Genomic DNA, 19,498 nt, shown 5'->3' on the forward strand with positions numbered 1-19,498 from the left:
TTGACTAGATGTAATTTTACAACAACAACAACAACATCCCAGTATAATCCCACAAGTGAGGTCTGGGGAGGGTAGTATGTACGCAGACCTTACCCCTACCCCGAGGGGTAGAGAGGTTGTTTCCAGGAGACCCTCAGCTCAAGAAAGCACCAAGTGACGATATATTAGTACTATTGATAGACTCATAATATAATAACATAAAATACATAAAAGAAATTAAAATAGCAAAATAACAGTCATATAAGAGAATATAGGAAATACGAGAGAGATGGAAGGTAAACTAATATCCAGCGTATAAAGTCCTGCATCAGTAGCTAACCAGTAGTATCCTAAGCCTAACTCCTAACGGGCTAGTCTCACTCTAGTGCGTTGTATAGATATTCACAATTTCCCCCTAACCTTCAACCTTAATGTTCGACCTCCACAATTCCCTGTCTAGGGCCATGTCCTCAGTAATCCTAAGGTCTCCCTCTACTTCTCCTCGTACCCACCACCGCCAATCGCTCACACCTCCTCACAGGTGCATCAGTGCACCTCCTCTGAATGTGCCCGAACCATCTGAGTCGTGCTTCCCGCATCTTGTCCTCTATTGGGGCCACGCCCACCCTCTCTCGAATATCTTCATTCCCGCATCTGAGTCGTAATTTTATTGCATGAATTAGATGTCTTGGTTCTTAATTCTCATATTTCCTTGTGTAGTCTCATGGAGAAAGATGGCAAGCTGGATTTACACTGTATCTTTTCTTTAGATATAGTCACTTTATAGAAACTGCAATTTAGCAAATGGGTGTGGAAGGCCATAGTATTTTCTACAGCGCGCAAAATGGCAATTGGCCTGTGAACATTCAGATCAAGCTCAAAGTAGCTGCACAAAATCTATTAGTATAAGAATATTTTGGGAATATGCACTAAGTACCCTTTGAACTTGAGTCAGATTTTCAACTACACACTTAATACTGGGGGGGGGGGGTTCCTACTACCCTGCAAAGATTAAGTGTGTAATTGGAAATCCGATTCAAGTTCGGAGGTACTTATTCATTTCCCCAAATATTTTTATGCATTTAGTGTTAACACCAAATTAAATAAGCTACTTATTAGTTAACACCTAAAAGTAAGAATACATATCATTTAACCAAGGTTAAGCGACAAATGTGTGTATAAAGATAAGTTGATCTAAAGGAAGATAATTACTCCCTATTTCTTGTGTCATTTTGAGATGAATTGAAAAGATTAAAAAGAGTGGATAACCCCACGCTCCACTTTCACTTCACCCTCCTCTTTCATATCCTTATCGAATATGCATCTCTTCTATCTACCCAAACAAAATACATGATCTTAAAATCAAGTTGTCCTTTTCTTAAATTATAGGAAGATTCAATTTAATGGACTAGGAGACGAAGCAAATGGTTGGGATCTGGAAGGGCATAGGCAAATGATATTGCTCGTTTGGAAGATTGTTACTTCCCCACTACATTAAATCAAATTGTGTATTAATGAAGTGTGTGAATACCTTAAAGGTTAGTGCTCAAATTTTAGCGGAGACAAAAAGAAAAACGTTGCGTGATTTTCTTAGATTGCGTAAGTCTAGGTGCGTAGTGTATCGATATATGTGCTGGTGGGAGATAACAGATATCCGGTGGAATAACCAAAGTGCGTGCAAGTTTGCCCTGATACTACCATGATAAGAAAATCTAATTGTGTACACTGTTCGTCGATAATATCATCTCTATTTAAGTGTAGAGTATTTAAGACAAAACCATATGGGAGCTCGATCTTTAAAAAAAGAAAAAGAAGAATACCCTTTTGGTATATTGACGTTACCAAAAGAGAAAAAAAAAATCAAAGAAAACATGGAGGGCTTATTCACAAAAATTGCAGGGAACCAGACTGTAATTTTCCCAGATGGAATGGCTCATTGGGGAAATATACTTTATGGAAAGTGCATGCTTCAAATAATGAATGAATGAAATGTGTCAATTTTTTAATATAACTAACCATAGCTATATTACCAGTGTTTTGAACATAAAACCTAAGAAAATTAGAATCTGTGACTGTTAATGCTTAAATATAATGTAATTTTATCATGAAAATGTAAAAAAAAATTAGAAGTGCTAGGAGTAAAACTTTTTAAGTTTGTCAGTTTAGGTATCATGTAAACGTCAATCCACTGGAAATTAAAGTTTGGAAATATCAGCTTCCTTTACAAGGTATTCTTATTAGCCGATGATTTCTAATTGGAGAAACGTGTCCTAATCTTTCTGAACCCACCAAAGCCACAGCAGTTTCTTCTAACGCAAGGCATATAGACAATGGCCTTCCATTAAAATACATCCAAAAGGCAAAAATTCAACATCATCTCATCTCTCAGTTTTTTATGGAAAATTTTATTTTGTGTCTCGTACAACTGACACTAGTTGTATGAGGCAACTTTTTTGTCTCACAGTTTTGTGGAGCCAGATTTCTGTGGACTCGGAAGTGTAAGATTGGGGTCCACAAATTTGTGAGACAAAAATGAGCCACTAGTTGTATGAGACACAAAATAAAACTTCTCGTTTTTTATAGATCACTCCAAGATTTCACATCATCTCATCTGTCAACTTTCTAAAGATTACACGCTTATCCAGAGATGAATTTAAAATTTAAATTTAATGAATTCAACATTTAAGATTCGTAAAATTAAACTTATTATACGGTTAAAATTATGAGTCTAAATTTAATATTTATTGAGAGTTTAGTGGGTTTTTACATGTATATATCTATATTCTATGTCGAAATTTATAAATTCACATAATCCTGTAGCTATAGGGCGAATGTAGCCCCTGCACTTATCCTTGAGGGATTGAGATAGATTGGATCTCTCTGTTTTTATTAAAAAATCTCGGGTTTAGATTTCGAAAATAAAAATTGATAATAAAGTTGCTTCCCTCTAATAGTTCTTAGTTCTAACATTGTTCAAATTCAAATTTTTCGGGAAGGTAAGCACCAAAAATCTTAATTCAGATATCAAATGACTATAAAATAAGTTTGGGGTTTATAGAAGTTCTTTTACTTTGTTTATTCTGACAAATTGTGTACTTTCTTTTTTAAGGCTAATAATTGAAAATCAAGATGAAACATATCTAAATAAGAATATGAAATGAATATTGAGAATTCATAGACTCTTCACTAACTATCCTCGATATGAAATGTAATAGCAGTTGACGTTTTACCAAAATAAAATAACAATTATATATTTATATCAATTTGACACTCGTATTAACTGGAATCTAAATGGAATGACTAGGTTAGTAATGAATTACACAATTATTTTCAACTATTTTCAGATTGAGACGTTGGTTAATAACGATTTATATAATCAATTTCAACTAATTTTAGATTGAGAGATTGGTTGGAAATGATTCAAACTAGTTTCAACTAAAGACATACTTCATCTGTTTCAATTTATGTATCTTATTTTTAATGTTTTTTTAAAACGAATGTCAACTTTTATATTTTAATGAGTTTTAAATTAAGAACTTGCTTATTTATTTTAATGATATACTCTTATAAGAATAATATGATATATTTAAGATCATAAATGTAAAAGAATATTAATGTGTTATAAATTTATATCACAACAGAAGCAATTCCAGTGTTATATTCGCGTGAAATTAAATAATTAGCACATATGAAAATTATACGAATTACCTCTTGAAGAACAAAGTAGATCAATCTCGGTCTCCAATTCCAGAGTAGCAAGACAACGACCTCTAGAAAACGTTATACGGTCTTCTACTGTGTTACCTAAATAATATCCCGAAAAAGAAAATTTTCGACGGGCGAAATTCCAAAAAACAAATGTGTAGAAAAACAGCCAACCTTATACCATGTGTATATAGCCATATTTTAGGGTAAAACCCTTTTCCAAAACTTGTTGGATTTTCTTTTTCCACAAAGGAAATGTTTCCTTTATTTCTTATTATTTAGGCACAGTAGGGACCACAAAATTTAATTAACAAGGCTCCCTATTATGGAATTAATTTTCGAAATTAATTCCTACCATAATAAATTACGAATTATTCCACTAAAAATTCGTAATTGTACTCCTTAGTTCAATTTCGAGATTCTTTCATAAAATTTTATTTAACTCGCCATGTTAAGATTCAGATACTAATCAATCAAATTAAATTACTGACAATTTAATTTATTGATTACTTCCTTTGGACTTTCGCTTAACTTATTTCATGTGTCGGATACAAATTCACCTGTCGGGTTTATACACAAAAACTTATAAGCTTTCATAAAGGAGTAACATCAATCCTAAAGTCGAGACCTAGATTCTATTAATTAATTATTATTTCGCCAATGTATAGCATTATTGTCCCAGTTACCAGGCTTATTGACCCACGAAAGAATCTCGTATTTTAATAAATTAAACAATAAATGACACAGACAACTAATAATAATTATATCAAGATTAAGATTATACACTGAATGGATTAGAGAAATTATTTTATGAAGTCAGTATAAAATATTTATCTCTATTTGATCCATTCAATACATGCAAAATATACTAGCATAAGAAGTCGGAACTAAACCATTCCCATAATCAGGATAAATTATATTCAATCTTGTGCTACAACCCTTCCGATGGTTTGTCCAATTCCATCGTTAGATTGTGAACATAAACGTTATGACTTATAAGAACCGATTACTTAATCTTCCGTGTATAAGCTAAACTCTATACACTAAATCATCTACTATATAAGCAAAGGACACACAGACAAATACATGATCTATCTAAAATAAAATTTTATTTAAATTGAATAAATAAATAAACAATTGTTCTATAAAGAATACTATAACAATACGCATGGTTAGTGGCAGATCCAAGATTTTAAAGTCGCGGGCGCTCAAGGATAAAAATTCTAACAAAAGAGGGAAAACAAATTTAGTTGTGGGTGCTCACTCGATACTTATCCAATTTTTTTGTTATTCCTGTATAAATCTACTAGATCTAGTCAAAGACTATGAGTGCTATGTAGAAACGCCACTGCACATGATTATTGTATATCCTAACAATAAAGTTTTCTACTCTAAAACTGCAATTTAGAGTCCATTTATACAATCAAGAAAAAATTCAATTTGTTTTTTCAAAATTATCCTTATGGAACTAAACAGGGAATTATGGAGATCGAGCATTAAGGTTGTAGGTTAGGGGAAATTGTGATTTCTTTTTTTTTTCTCCTACATCGCATTAGAGTGAGACTAGCCAGTTAGGAATTAGTCTTAGGATGTTATTGATCAGCTACTGATGATGGGCTTTATCTGTTGTTTATTAGTATACCTTACATCTTTCTCGTATTTCCTATATCTCTTATATTGTTGTTATTTTGTTATTTTATGATATTTATGTTATGTTATGGATTTTATGGTATTTTATGTTATTTTATTATGAGTCTATTGATAATACTAATATAGTGTCTCTTGTTGCCTTCTTGAGCCGAGGGTCTCCTGAAAACAGCGCCTCTGCCCCTCGGGGTAGAGGTAAGGTCTGCGTACATATTACCCTCCCTAGACTCCACTTGTGGGATTACACTGGGTTGTTGTTATTGTACCCTTATGTACGTATCCCTACAAAGTTATTTACTCCTCACATTTGAGAAGAGAAGTAAGTGCTACAATAACTATGATGCAATATTTAATGAAATATAGTTTTGTCACATTAACTATTTTTGTTTAAAATTTAATATTTCCTTAATAGATGTGCACAATGCAAATTGATCAAATATTATAAACCAAAAATATATATATAAATTATTAATTTAAAAATTTAATAACTCAAATTCAACAAAAATTTTAAACTTATAAACTTTAAATTCCGGCACAACCTCTACCTTTCCAATTCACTGGCCCCGTCCCTCAAACCTCTGAAGTCCAGAACTTAACGCATTACCGATCGTTCAGTACATGAATCTAACCACCGTACAATATAGAACACTTCTAATGACTATTATCTACACGTGCCATTCACGTGTTCAACAAGCCTTCACATGATTTAATACGTGGACCAATCAGAGCAGTCCATATCACCAGGCTACGACAAGAATAATCCTATGTTTCTCTTGGATAGTATATCCTTTCAATATTACCACCATATGCCCCACCTTTACTGGTATACAACCCAGTATATATTTTTTTCAGGTGTCAGTTCAGTTTCCCTTTTTATCTCTTCAAAAGTTTTTTACTTTTAAATTTAGTATTAATTACAATAATTTATATATTTTGCCTTCTGATTAATACAAATTTGCATGGCATAGATTATTTTTTTTCTCCAAAAAGCGCTTCTATCAGGGATTACTGTAGTTATAGGACTCAAATTTCAGACTTTTAACCGAGGGATTACTATTATTCTAGGTGCTGAGGCTGGTTTGATTTTTCAACTGTGCAAAGACTAATACAAAAATTATTATCGGTTGATAATAATAACATATTGAATTATTGCAAAACCACACGTTTTGATATCCTAGGTGCTGAGGCTGGTAGATTTAGAAATTATTTATGCAAAAACTTACAATGCAAACTTTAATATCAGTTGATAATTATATACAGTATAAATTATAGTAAAACCACACTTTTCCTATTCTAGGTGCTGAGGATGGTTTGGCTTTTCAATAATCTATGCAAAAACCATAACATAAAATTGTTATAAAATGATATATGAATTATTATAAGACAACAGGTTATCTATACTAGGTTTTCCACTTATATTATTTAAAAGCATATGAGTTTCAAGTTCTAACAGATATTTAAGACCCGTTTGGCCATAGATTTTATCAAAATAAATTTGGGTTTTATTTGGCAAACACATGTTTGGCCGTGGATTTTGCCTACATTTTGGCAAAATCCCAAAACTAGATCAATAGTTGGTTTTGGGCCAAAATATCACTATTATATTTTTTAAAAATTGCCCCAAACTTTTATATTTTATAAAAGAGCTCAATATTTATTATTTTGTAATAATGTTATTTCGTCTTCTCGATCATCTGATAGTTTATCATGTAGTTCATTATAAAAATGATAATTTTGTACCAAATTTATTTATGTTCAGAACTATGGTTTGCGATAATATAATGAATGTTATTGATAATGGTACTATTGGGTATTTGTGATAGTTTTTAGAATTTGTAGGTATAAGTCATGTTTCATGTTTTTTCAAAATAAATTTGGAAAATATGTTCTGAAAACTGATGTCCAAATACATTTTCATCTTCAAACCAAACTTCACCCAAATTAGATTTTTCAAAATAAATTTGGAATCTATAGCCAAACGCTAGCTTAAAAAGAAAGAGATAACTCTGGGTCAAATTATAGTTACAAAGAGATATTTTTTTTTGTATAAAATAAGTAACTACTATAAATCACATTGATATATCTAAAAATATTTCAAAATTTATCGAAAATTATATAAATAAAGCAAAATCTATTTGGCTCCATAGATAAAAATAGTAAATCATACTTTTTCGGAGGGAGCAGCTTCTTTCGAATATTCGCTATTGAGTTCCTATCTTTATGTCTTAACCCCCTACCCACCACCCCCCAACTTCTCCCCTATATATAACACAAAGCCCAATCATCTTTTTTCTCAAATTAAAACAACATTAATTTTTTTTCTTACCAAAATTTGAAGAACAAAATGTCTAGAACTAACAAAATGAAGAGAGTCACTGACCCGTTAGACGACAAAGTGAAGGCCCGAATCGTCGGCGGCTGCAATCTCCGGGAACTCGGTTACCTCAGCAGCGGCAGCGAACACAGCGCCGACACTGATTACGACTCCGCTTCAGTTTCCCCTAGCTTCTCCGATCTCATTTTTGGCTTCCCTGATGATGTGGTTTTAAATCAGTGGCCGGAAAATGACTCCGACTCCGACGAGTCCGTGCGTGAATCAGTTGTTTTTGATGAAAACTTGCCGCCGGTGATTTTTCAGAGCGATACGGATTCGTTTAGGAACATGCTGTGCTCTCACGTTTACAAAGCACTGGAAATGTTCTCGTGTTCGAAATCGAATGTTTTGCTATTTCGGAGGAGTGTGATGATGTATTTGAGAGATTTAGGTTATAATGCTGCTATATGTAAAGCTAAATGGGAGAGTTCCGGCGGACTTACTGCCGGAAGCTACGAGTACATTGACGTACTCCGATCGGATTCTGTCAACCGGCAAACTCGTTACTTCGTCGATTTGGACTTCGCGGTGGAGTTCGAGATCGCGAGGCCGACGAACTTCTACGAGCGGTTATCTCAGTCGCTGCCGAAGGTTTTCGTCGGAAAAAGCGAGGAATTGAAGCATATATTGAGGACGATGAGCGACGCCGCAAGGCGATCGTTGAAGAGCAGAGGATTACATCTTCCGCCGTGGAGGAAACACCGTTTCATGCAGAACAAATATCTCGGTCCGTACAAACGGACGGCGAATCTAATCCCGTCGGCGAACACTCCGGCGCTGTTGCCTCCATTGAAGCAGGCATACGCCGTGAAGTGCCGGTCTGTCGGCTTCGACTCCGCTTCCGTCAACGGCGGGCTCTGGTTTCCGGCGGTTACCCAGACTAGATGATGACAAAATTAATTTAATAAGTATATTTAGCATTTCTTTTTAGAGTTGTCGTTTAGTGTTGAACAAAACGTTGTCGTTTTGTTACCATGTGAAAGAGATAAAATGATTATCCACATTGTGTAACGCGGCAAATGCCCATTGTGTGCTATTGTTTTGTTTATTTAGCAAAAGATCCACGTGCTAACAGCTCATGATCTAAGGACCGTCTGATTGGTGGAGTAAGATTGATCAATGGTCATAACTTTTTTTGACTTTTGTAATAACTATGATAGTGGAATATTATCTAATGGATTGATGGTCCCAAGGAATAAATTAATTTATCTAAGGATGTTAGGTATACGCCACACAAAAGAAGATATTTGATGAGGTTGACGTGGCAGTATTATTTGAGCATCTTTTTATTTTTTTAATGCATGACTAACGATATTATTAAGGTTCTAAATTATTGTGTTTATGGTTGTAGGAAAGTTTATCGAAAATAATTTTTTTATTTGTACTATCCAAAATTATTTATTTATTTGCACAAGATAGTAATAAAGTTTGCTTATAATTATTCCTTTCAAACCCTGAGATTATACTCAACATATTATTATTTGACTAACGATATTATTAAGCTCGAGGTTGAGACTTAAGAGCTATTTTACTTGATAAATTCTCTATCTTTCATAGTTGAGGTTAAGAATTCAAATTCTATTAGTAGCATAGATAGCATTAGTGGTCGAAAAATAAATAAAAATAAAACAGCTATCCACTCATATTATTCATTATAAAATAAGTTGGATAATGAACTGTTTAAAAACGGATCAAATATAGATAAAAATCATATTATCTACTTAGAAAATGAATAATTAGTTGGTTTTCTCGAGTTTGGAAGACTAGAAATTTTTCCAAAATAATCATATTCAAGAAATCATGAATAATATGAATATATATATTATCCATTGGTTAACCTATTTTTATCCGTATTAAATTCGAATCATATAATTTATCTCTTTTCGCATTATTTTTTTTTATTCGTCTCACGTCCGATTCGACTCGCCTGTTTGCCAATCTTACGCAACATTAACCATATTAAAACCGGGGTTGAAGACGAGCTTATTTGGTCAGCTCCTGTCATTTACATTAAAGTGGAGGTAGTAGCATATCATTTTCTTTTTTATCTCCTTTTTCTCTCCCCTCCATTGATGTGATAAAAAAACGATCTTAGGGCCGTTAGATGGTGAAGTAGGATAGATCCAACGATCATTTTTTGTCGTAACGACTATGACTGTGAAATATTTTGGAGTATGTAATAGATTGATGGGTCAATGGATAAATTATTTTATCTAGGGGGGCAGATATGCCCCTTAAAGAAGATGATGAGGTTGACGTGGCAGTATTATTTTGAATACCTTTTGTTATTTTATAATACACGAATTTTAAACCGATTAAAAAAAAACAAGTTCATTCTTTTCTAAATGGAAGAAGTATATATATATATATATATATATATATATATCAATTTTAGGAACAAATTACACTATATAATTTTCTTTATTTTATTTTTTGCCAAATAATTAAGGACAGATTGGACAAGTGGATTTCTAAATTTAGACAGTAGAATACGACAATCCAGGTAGATGCAATGGTATGTACTGTGGAAACAAGATATATTCTCTGTTTTCAATTGAAATATCCATGCCCTTTTGTTGTCGTATTTTAACATGACGGTACTTAATAGATAAAATTAATTTAATTTTCGAATAATATTTTAAAGTAATAACTGGAGTATATGATAGAAAACTGTCACATCAAAAATTAAACAAAATTTCAGATATTATGAAACTTTTGTAGAAATGAAACAGTATCTGATATTTTCAGAATTGTCAAAATAAAGAAAGCCAACAGAGTAGTAATCAACATTTTTGGATAATGTATTTAATGTTTCAAGAGATATGATAAGGCTATGCCATTTGTCCTTTGAGAGGAGTTGTTGGCTATTATTTGACTAGTCCGAAACTTTTCTAATATTTGGGCAAAAAATACATTTTTACTACTAAAAAGAAGTTACATAAATAACTAAAACGCAATATAATACTGTATTTTACTTTAACGGAAAGTTAGCCGTTAAAGTAAAACGCAGTACTATACTGCGTATTATTAAAAAATTAATTTTTTAAGGAAAACGCAGTATAATACTGCAAAATGGGCGTTTGGACGTAAGAATTGCAAAATTCGAAAAAAAAGTGAATTTTTTAAAAGTGAAAATAGTACTTAAAAATTAAAGTACGTTTGGACATGAATATAATTTAAGGTTGTTCTTGAATTTTTGTGAGGGATTTGAAGTGAAAATTTAGAAAAAAAAAACTTTTGAACTTTTTGAAATTTTCAAAAAAGTTCCGAAATTCATCTTCAAGTGAAAAATCAAAATTTTTATAGCCAAACGCTTATTTTGAAAAACTGAAATAAAAGAATCTTTTTATGGCCAAATGAGCCCTAAGTCAAAGTGCCCTTAGTAAAGGCAGAGGATGCAGCCTTATAGTATTTAGTTCATCTCAATCTACTATTTTCAATATAGCAAATAAATTTATATATACTTTTTTTTAAAATTGTAACAAATAGTACGTTTAAATTTATAATTTTAAAAATATAATAGGTCAAATACTAAAAATTTTAAAAATATAAACTTATAAAATTTAAATTTCGAATTCGCCCCTGAGTAAAATATAGGTGGCCGTTCAAGATGAGATTACACTTCACCATTCTATCAGAGATTTCTCAATTCTTGATCTGATAAGGCTATGCTATTTGTCCTTTAAGAGGAATAGTGTGCTATAATTTGGGTGACCTTTTCTTGTAGGGTAAGGCTATTGTAGTAAGTCGAAGTGCCCTTAGTAAAGTATAGGTGGCTTTTTTAGGTTTGCTTACTCTTTACCAATTTCCTAGGTGATATTTTGATTCTTTAATTTTTTTATAATCCCATGGGGAAAATTTTGTTTTGTGTCTCATACAACTAACACTAGTTGTATGAGATAATTTTTTTGTTTCACAATTTTGTGGGGTATTTGTATCTATACTCACTTTTTGGGTCACATTTTAACTTGTGCCCGCTTTACATACCCACTTTTTCGCGTAACTTCAGCATACGGGGCCGAAGTAGCAAAGACAATCATGCAAAACTTCAGCATTCTAGTAGACGGGGCTGAAGTTTTTGTTTTGTAACTGACGAACTTCAGCTCTAGAGCTGAAGTTTTTGTTTTTGTAACTGGCGAACTTCAGCTATAGAGCTGAAGTTTTTGTTTTGTAACTCGCGAACTTCAGTTCTAGAGCTGAAGTTTTTATTTTTGTAACTGGCGAACTTCAGCTCTAGAGCTGAAGTTCGCCAAAACATAACAATGTGACATCTTCAGCATGATCTGACATACAAAGCATACGTTTTAGCAGTTCCTGCCATTTGGTTGTCGTTCTTCAAATCTACATGCAGCGAGCAACTTTCACCATCCAAAAACTGAAACCTAGAAGAGCATGATGAGGAATCACACCACAGAAATACTTCATTGAAGTTATGAAACAACGCAGTGAATCCCATTGTATCTACCTTCTGTAACAATGCAGAAGAAACACTCCAACGTGGCAATAGCTCAACTTCTAGGATGCCAGAAAAGTGACTAGCAGTGGCTGAGAAATAGGATAAACACAAAAAAATAATTGATTGAAGGCTGCTTACTTAGGTCAAACATATGGAATGGTGGTAGTATTAGAGAATTAATCATAGTGCCTTTCAGTTGTTAATAGAAGAAGAAGAAGAAGAAGAAGAAGAAGAAGAAGAAGAAGAAGAAGAAGAAGAAGAAGAAGAAAACGAAGAAGGAGAAGGAGAAGGAAAAAGGGGCTGAAGTTGTTTAAAACTGGGTACAGGTCAAAACTTTTTTAAAAATGGGTATAGGTTAAATAAGGCGACCAAATAAGGCGCCCCGTGCAATTTTTACCAATTTTGTGGGCCCAGAAGTGTAAAATTGGGGAGAAATTAAAAAATGGCTAGATTTACAACTGGTCGTTCAAAAATAGCCCAGTTTTAAAAGTAATCAAAATTTAGCCACTTTTCATGTAAAGATAAATCTGAGCGAAAATACTGTTCAAAACCCAGAAAATACGCCAGTATATTATACTGGAGTTCCAGTATAAGTATGTTTGAACTCCATCATATTCTACTGGAGTTCCAGGATAAGTATGCTGGAACTCCAACATAATATGATGGAGTTCCAGCATAAGTATACTAGAAGTCCAGCATAATATACTGGAGTTACAGAAAGTATAATTGTCCAGTATAATATATTGGAGTTTGGAGTATATTATACTGGAGTTAGCAAAGTATATCGGACCAGCATAATATGCTGAAGTTCATACACAGGTGCACCGAACTCCAGTATATTATGCTGAACCGATCTTTGTTGTAGCAAAATAGTGGCTATTTCTCATTGATTTCGTAAACGCTGGCTATTTTTGAATGACCAGTCCGAAAACTGCCTATATCGTGCTATTTTTACGTAAGATTGGGGTCCACAAATTTATGAGACTAAAAGAAACCTCATACAACTAGTGTCAGTTGTACGAGACACAAAATAAAACTTCTCATCCTATGGTATTCGAAATTTAGGATTCCAATTAATTCAGATTCAAACATCAAAAAGTTATTAAAGACGAAAACGTTCCTTAGGATCAGAAGTTTTTTTAGTCCAAGAATACGAATAAAAGACTTTTAGTTAAAGGAGTAAAAGACTTTTAGTTAAAGAAGGAGTAATTCCATTCATTCCGCCACACTCTGCTGATTATGATGTTTTAGTTTCTTTTATCATAAGCAATTCCCTCGTCGTTCGGTTTAATTATCCAGTATTTAAACTCCACTAACCTTATTAATTCATAAAGTGCTATATTCAAAAGTTTTTAACTTCCAAACAATTATAATTTCAGAGATCTCAATTATTCTATTGCATTCCACAATGATACAAAATTTGATGAAGATATGTATATGGACTCAGTTGGCATCTCATTTATGGTAAAAGCTACTCCCTTCGGTTTACGATAAGTGTCTAATTTACTTTTAGCACGTCCATTAAGAAAATACTAGATTCTATACAAAAATACTTATTATGACTAAATTACCCTAATTAAACATTTAGGTGAGAAGTAAGAAAACTTTTTAAGGATGCCGGGGGTCTATTTGGAAATAGTCTCTCTACCCTAGGGTAGGGGTAATGTCTGCGTACATACTACCTTCCCCAGACCCCACTAAATGAGATTATACTGGGTTGTTGTTGTTGTTGTTGTTGTACATAAGAGTTATTTTATAAAAATAAATTGAATTCTTTTTTAATTACATAACTAAATACTTATTTTGAACCAAAATAAAAAAATAAATTAAACACTTATTGTGAACCGGAGAGAGCAGTAGATAAGTTCATATTAATAACAAGCATGCGCCAAAAGTGGTAGTATATCGTTGTTGGCGTTTGTTCTTGTTTGCGCTGCATTTTTTTCCAACTTTGCGTTGCATTTTCGACTTACGTATTTTGTGGCATATCAAACAACGGTTACTTCATTCTTTTGTCTTTTACCTAGTCTGCTGTTTAGTTGAGTCTCATCCTCGAAAACCTCCTATACCTAGAGATAAGGTTCATCAATCACATCTATTGAATACAAAATGGTGGTGTTAGTGCATTTCAATATTAAAATTATAATATTAAAGTATATTATTTCTTATGAAATAGTAATTATAAATTGGCAAAACAGTGATTATTATTTTGATGTAATTTTTGAAATCATTAATGTCATGATCTATTACTAATTATCCATTAAAACTTATATTTTGTAACCACAATTCATGTTTTATTATTTTATTATCTCACTATCTTATTATTTATTTCATGGAAGAGATTCTACACCTATAAATAATGGTATTTTTTCTTTGTGTTGTAGATGGAAAAAAAATGGCAGTGAAAATGAAAAAAAGTGTTATGATGTACATGAAAAAGATGTGGTTGGCATTGTGAAAAAGAGAGTTGAGAGAAAGAGGAAATCTAAGTCTTGTACTTTTTTTCTAAAAAAGAGTATTTATTTTTGTTGAAGGAATATGTTCATTGTGGTGGAACTTTGGACTCAACAACTTGTCCAGAGTTTGTTTGAGTCATACGACGTTGTTGAGCTGTTGTATCTTGGAAGGGACTAGTCAAGAGTATTACTGCTGGACCAGTGAAGATGCTACCGCAGTGAGCTTGAATCTCCTTAAAGAGAGCGAGATATTTGCGCCTCAGCCTGAAGAATATTTGTTTATTTTTCTACATCTTATTTTTCAACTGTAATTACTTGTAATTTCACCAATAATTTTAAAGAGATTCACTTTTTTTATGCAGTTGAAAAAATAGCGGATATCAAGATAGAAGTTCACTCTCTTTATGATATTGAAAGGTAAAATTTTTTTATATGATTGACTCAAGCAGAGCAAAGGTAAAAAAGTTTAAATTATATTTTTGTGAGCATGTGATTATATTATTTATAATTTTGAATTTTCATAATTCTAGAAATAGTGAGGGTAAATAATAATAAAAAATCTCGCATCAAATTTTTTAATATTCATGCATGAATGAAAGTTGATTAAATCAAAAAATGTGATAAGTTTATCTATCATAAGTCTTGGTATAATTCACATGTAATGTTTGCCTCTATGTTGATAATGCTAATATTTGCTTTTAACATGAATGTTATTGGAGAAACTAAAAGAATGTTTAGTAGCCATTTTGATATGAAAGATTTGGGTGAGGCAAATTTCATTCTTGGCATGAAAATTATTAAAACATGTGATGGAAATTTCCTTGACCGGTCACATTATGTTGAGAAAATTTTGAAAAAAAAATAATTTTATTGATTGCAAGCATGTTGTAACTCCTTTTGATTCAAGTGTTATTTCCTGTACAAAGTGATAATGATGTGATAACTCAAAAGGAATATGCTAGCTTAATTGAAAGCTTGAGAATATGTGAGTGATTACACTTGATTTGAGATTGCAGTATGAGTACTTAGCAGGTTTACAAGCAAGTCAAGTAATTAATATTGACATGTCATAACAAGAGTTATGAGGTATTTACTTGGTACAAAAAACTTATGGCTTATCTTATAAAAATATCCTGATGTACTTGAAGGCTTTTCTAATGCAGATTGGAACATTTTATCTTTGAAAGGTGGTGCTATTTGTTGAAAATTAAAAAAGAAAATTGCTTACTCTACCATGGAGACTAGCTTCAGCTACTGAGGAAGTGAATTGTGAGAGATTTATTATTTCAAATTCCTTATTTTGAAAAGCCAATTCTTTCAATTTTAATCCATTGTGATAGCACCGCTGCTATTGGTAGAGTATTAATATCGTTATTAGAACGGTAAATCCAGACCTATAAGGAGAAAAATATAATATTGTGAGATATTTAATAAATGGTACTATTAATGTTGATTATGTGATAATCTTGCAGTCCACTAACCAAAGTCTTGGCAAGAGAAATGGTCTGGAACACATCGAGGGGGATGGAATTGAAGCCCATAAACTCATAAGCCATATATGAAGAAACCCAACCTGGGGACTAAAGATCCTATAACCAGGTTCAATGGGATGAACGAATCATATGATGACTTGTTATGAAATGCACTATTATATTTGTTATTATTTTCGTCCCTATGGTGTGAGTGCATTTATTATGTAACGATTTGCGAGGTTGAATTTTTTATTAACTCTTAATGAAAATCTGTAGCTTGTATGAGTGGGGTGTTAGAGTTACTGGAGCACCCTTGACAGATTTCACCTATGTGAATGTGGAAGGAGGCCGCTTCCTATGAGAATTGGGCTTGTTCTCAAAAACGCTCATGAAAATCGGGATATCACAAGGCCGTAATGTGCTGGCTAATAGAGCTCATGTCAACACCTTGATTATTATGTGTAAGCAGTGATACTTTATTTTCCTAAAGCAGTCATAGTTCAAGTGTGAGACCACTTGTGACTCTGGAGTAGAGATCGTTGTTTTACTAAGTAGAGGTTCAATGCATATCACACCTTCATTACGCATAATAGTCTCCCTTCAACTGGTAAACTTTCTTATTTTAATATTAAAATGAGTGGAGTAATGTTGGTGTTAGCACATTTTAATATTAAAATTATAATATTAGAGTGTATTATTTCTTGTGATATAATGATTATAAATTAGCAAGAAAGTGGTCATTATTTTGGTGCAACTCTTGAAACCACTAATGCCATGATCTACCACTAATTACCCACTTAAGCTTATATTTTGTAACCACCAACCCATGTTCTATTATTTTGTTATCCTACTATCATATTATTTATTTCATGGAAGAGATTCTACACCTATAAATAGTGATGTTTCTTCCTATTGTTGTAGATGAAAAAATATGATAGTGAGAATGAGAAAAGTGTTATGGTGTACATGATTGGTATTATGAAAAAGAGAGTTCAGAGAAAGAGGAAATCTAAGTCTCGAATGTTTTATCTACAAAAGAGAATATTATTTTTGTTGAAGGAAGATGTTTATCATGGTGGAGCTTTGGACTCAACAACTTGTCTAGGGTTTGTTCGAGTCATACGACGTTGTCGAACTGTTGTATCCTGAAGGGGATAAGTTAAGAGTATTATTGCTGGACCGGTGAAGATACTACCGCAGTGGACTTGAATCTCCTTAAAGAGAGCAAGATATTGTCACGACCCAGATTTTTCACCCTCGGGAGTCGTGATGGCGCCTACTAAGGTGAGCTAGGCAAGCCAATCCTTTAGACTAATTATTTCATTATCCATTTATTTCTTTTTAACAAATATAAAGTGATAACGTATAAACAACGGAAATTTGAATTAAGCGGAAGAAAATAATAAAATATCTGAAATCTGTATCTATTACAACTGCTTAAGCCTTAATCATCCAAAACCCAGTACCACAGACGGTCTAAGACTGCTAAATACAAGGATTGAAAATAAAAGACACACTGTTTCTGAAGGAAAAAGATGAAACAGGAAATAAAGATAGAGGAGACGTCAGGGGCCTGCGGACGCCTGCAGATCTACCTTGGATCTCCGCGTGGACTGAAGGTAGCCTCCAGACTACGGTCTAAGAGCTGCTCTGGGATCTGCACATAATGCAGAGTGTAGTATCAGCACAACCGACCCCATGTGCTGGTAAGTGTCTAGCCTAACCTCAGCGAAGTAGTGACAAGGCTAGGACCAGACTACCAAATAAACCTGTGCAATTTAAATGTATTTACCACGGAAAAGAAGTATAGAAATAAACAGTCAAATATGGGGGGGTGGGGGGAGCATGCTGCGGGGGAGATATCAATTTCGAATAGAAATACAACAAGTAAATGAAAGAAGCAATATATCTCAGATATCAACAAATATTCAGAAATTCAATAAATGCATGACATCACCCTTCGTGCTTTACACTCTCGTCCACACCAAAGCAATCAAGTAATGAAAATGTGCACGACATCACTCTTCGTGCTTTTACTCTCTTTCCTCACCATATAATCAATATAATCAGCATGAAATGGTACATCGTGCGGCACGTCATCACCCTTCGTGCTTTACACTCTTTTCTCACAAATCATACACGACATCACCCTCCGTGCTTTACACTCTTTACTCACAAAAATAATGCACGACAACACCCTTCGTGCTTTATCTCTCTTCCTCACCCAAACAACAATCACAAACAATAGGGCAAGGAAATAAATAAAATTGCAATAATAATCCCGGCAAAGGAAAAATAATTCAACAACAAGTCCCGACAAGGAACAACATCAAAACAACACTAAATCCCGGCAAGAGAGATAACAAATAAAGCAAAAATAGCCCGTCAAGGGGGCAACATAATGATCTCTTCTCTTTCTCACTTTTACTTCACAATTCACTTCACAACTCGAGCCAATGCTCTAAAGGTTCAATTATCACTTATACCTTCACAATTCGTTATACAACTTGAGCCAACGCTCCTCAATGTTCATAGGCCACAATTCCTTCCACAAACTTTACACAACACATATAAACCATCACCAAGGCATGAAAGATACAACGAAGCCATGATAATCACAATATAAGACTCACGGGCATGCTAGACACCAACGCATATATACTCGTCACCATGCCTATACGTCGTACTCAACAATTACCACATAGCAAATAGGACTCGACTCCTAATCCCTCAAGCTAAGGTTAGACCAAACACTTACCTCGATGCCACAAACACAATTCACGTTTCAATTATAGCTTTACTCCTTGATTTCACCACCAATTCGCTCGTATCTAGTCACAGGTTGCTTAATTACATCAATAAACGCTAAATGAATCAATTTGAATGCATGAAAATGAATTTCCCAAAGTTTTACCCAAAAAGTCAAAAATAGCCCCCGATCCCATATGGTCAAAACCCGAGGTTCGAACCAAAACCCGATTACCCATTCCCCCGTGAACCCAAATATATAATTTGTTATGAAATCGGACCTCAAATCGAGGTCCAAATCCCCATTTTTAAAAAACCTAGGTTCTACCCAAAACACCCAATTTCCCCCATGAAAATCATTGATTTTGAGTTGAAATCATGTTAAAAAATGTTAATGATTGAAGAGAATGAGTTAAAATTAACTTACAATCAATTTGGAAGAAGAGTTGTTCTTGAAAAATCGCACTAGGGAGTTTGTATTTTGAAAAGATGTGAAAATGGGTTAAAAATTCATCTAAGTATAAAAGTTGCAGGTTGCAGATGTGGAAAATGCGAACAGAGGTTCGCAATTGCGAACCCCGACCTCTGCTGAGTTGGGAATTGCGAGGGAGGGGGGGGGGCTCGCATTTGCGAGCTGGGAATTGCGAGCCAAGCATCGGAA

The 19,498-nt window shown here is 33.4% G+C and overlaps 1 protein-coding gene across 1 annotated transcript; it reads left to right on the forward strand.

The window, feature by feature from the left end:
* The first annotated feature begins 7,616 nt into the window (after positions 1–7,616).
* Positions 7,617–8,944, forward strand: LOC104228160 (uncharacterized). Its single transcript, XM_009780564.2, has one exon. The coding sequence runs from the start codon at positions 7,676–7,678 to the stop codon at positions 8,591–8,593; it is 918 nt and encodes a 305-aa protein (XP_009778866.1). The 5' UTR covers positions 7,617–7,675; the 3' UTR covers positions 8,594–8,944.
* Positions 8,945–19,498: the final 10,554 nt, after the last annotated feature.

This window comes from Nicotiana sylvestris, chromosome 2 (assembly GCF_000393655.2).
Source record: "Nicotiana sylvestris chromosome 2, ASM39365v2, whole genome shotgun sequence".
Taxonomy (NCBI): Eukaryota; Viridiplantae; Streptophyta; class Magnoliopsida; order Solanales; family Solanaceae; genus Nicotiana; species Nicotiana sylvestris.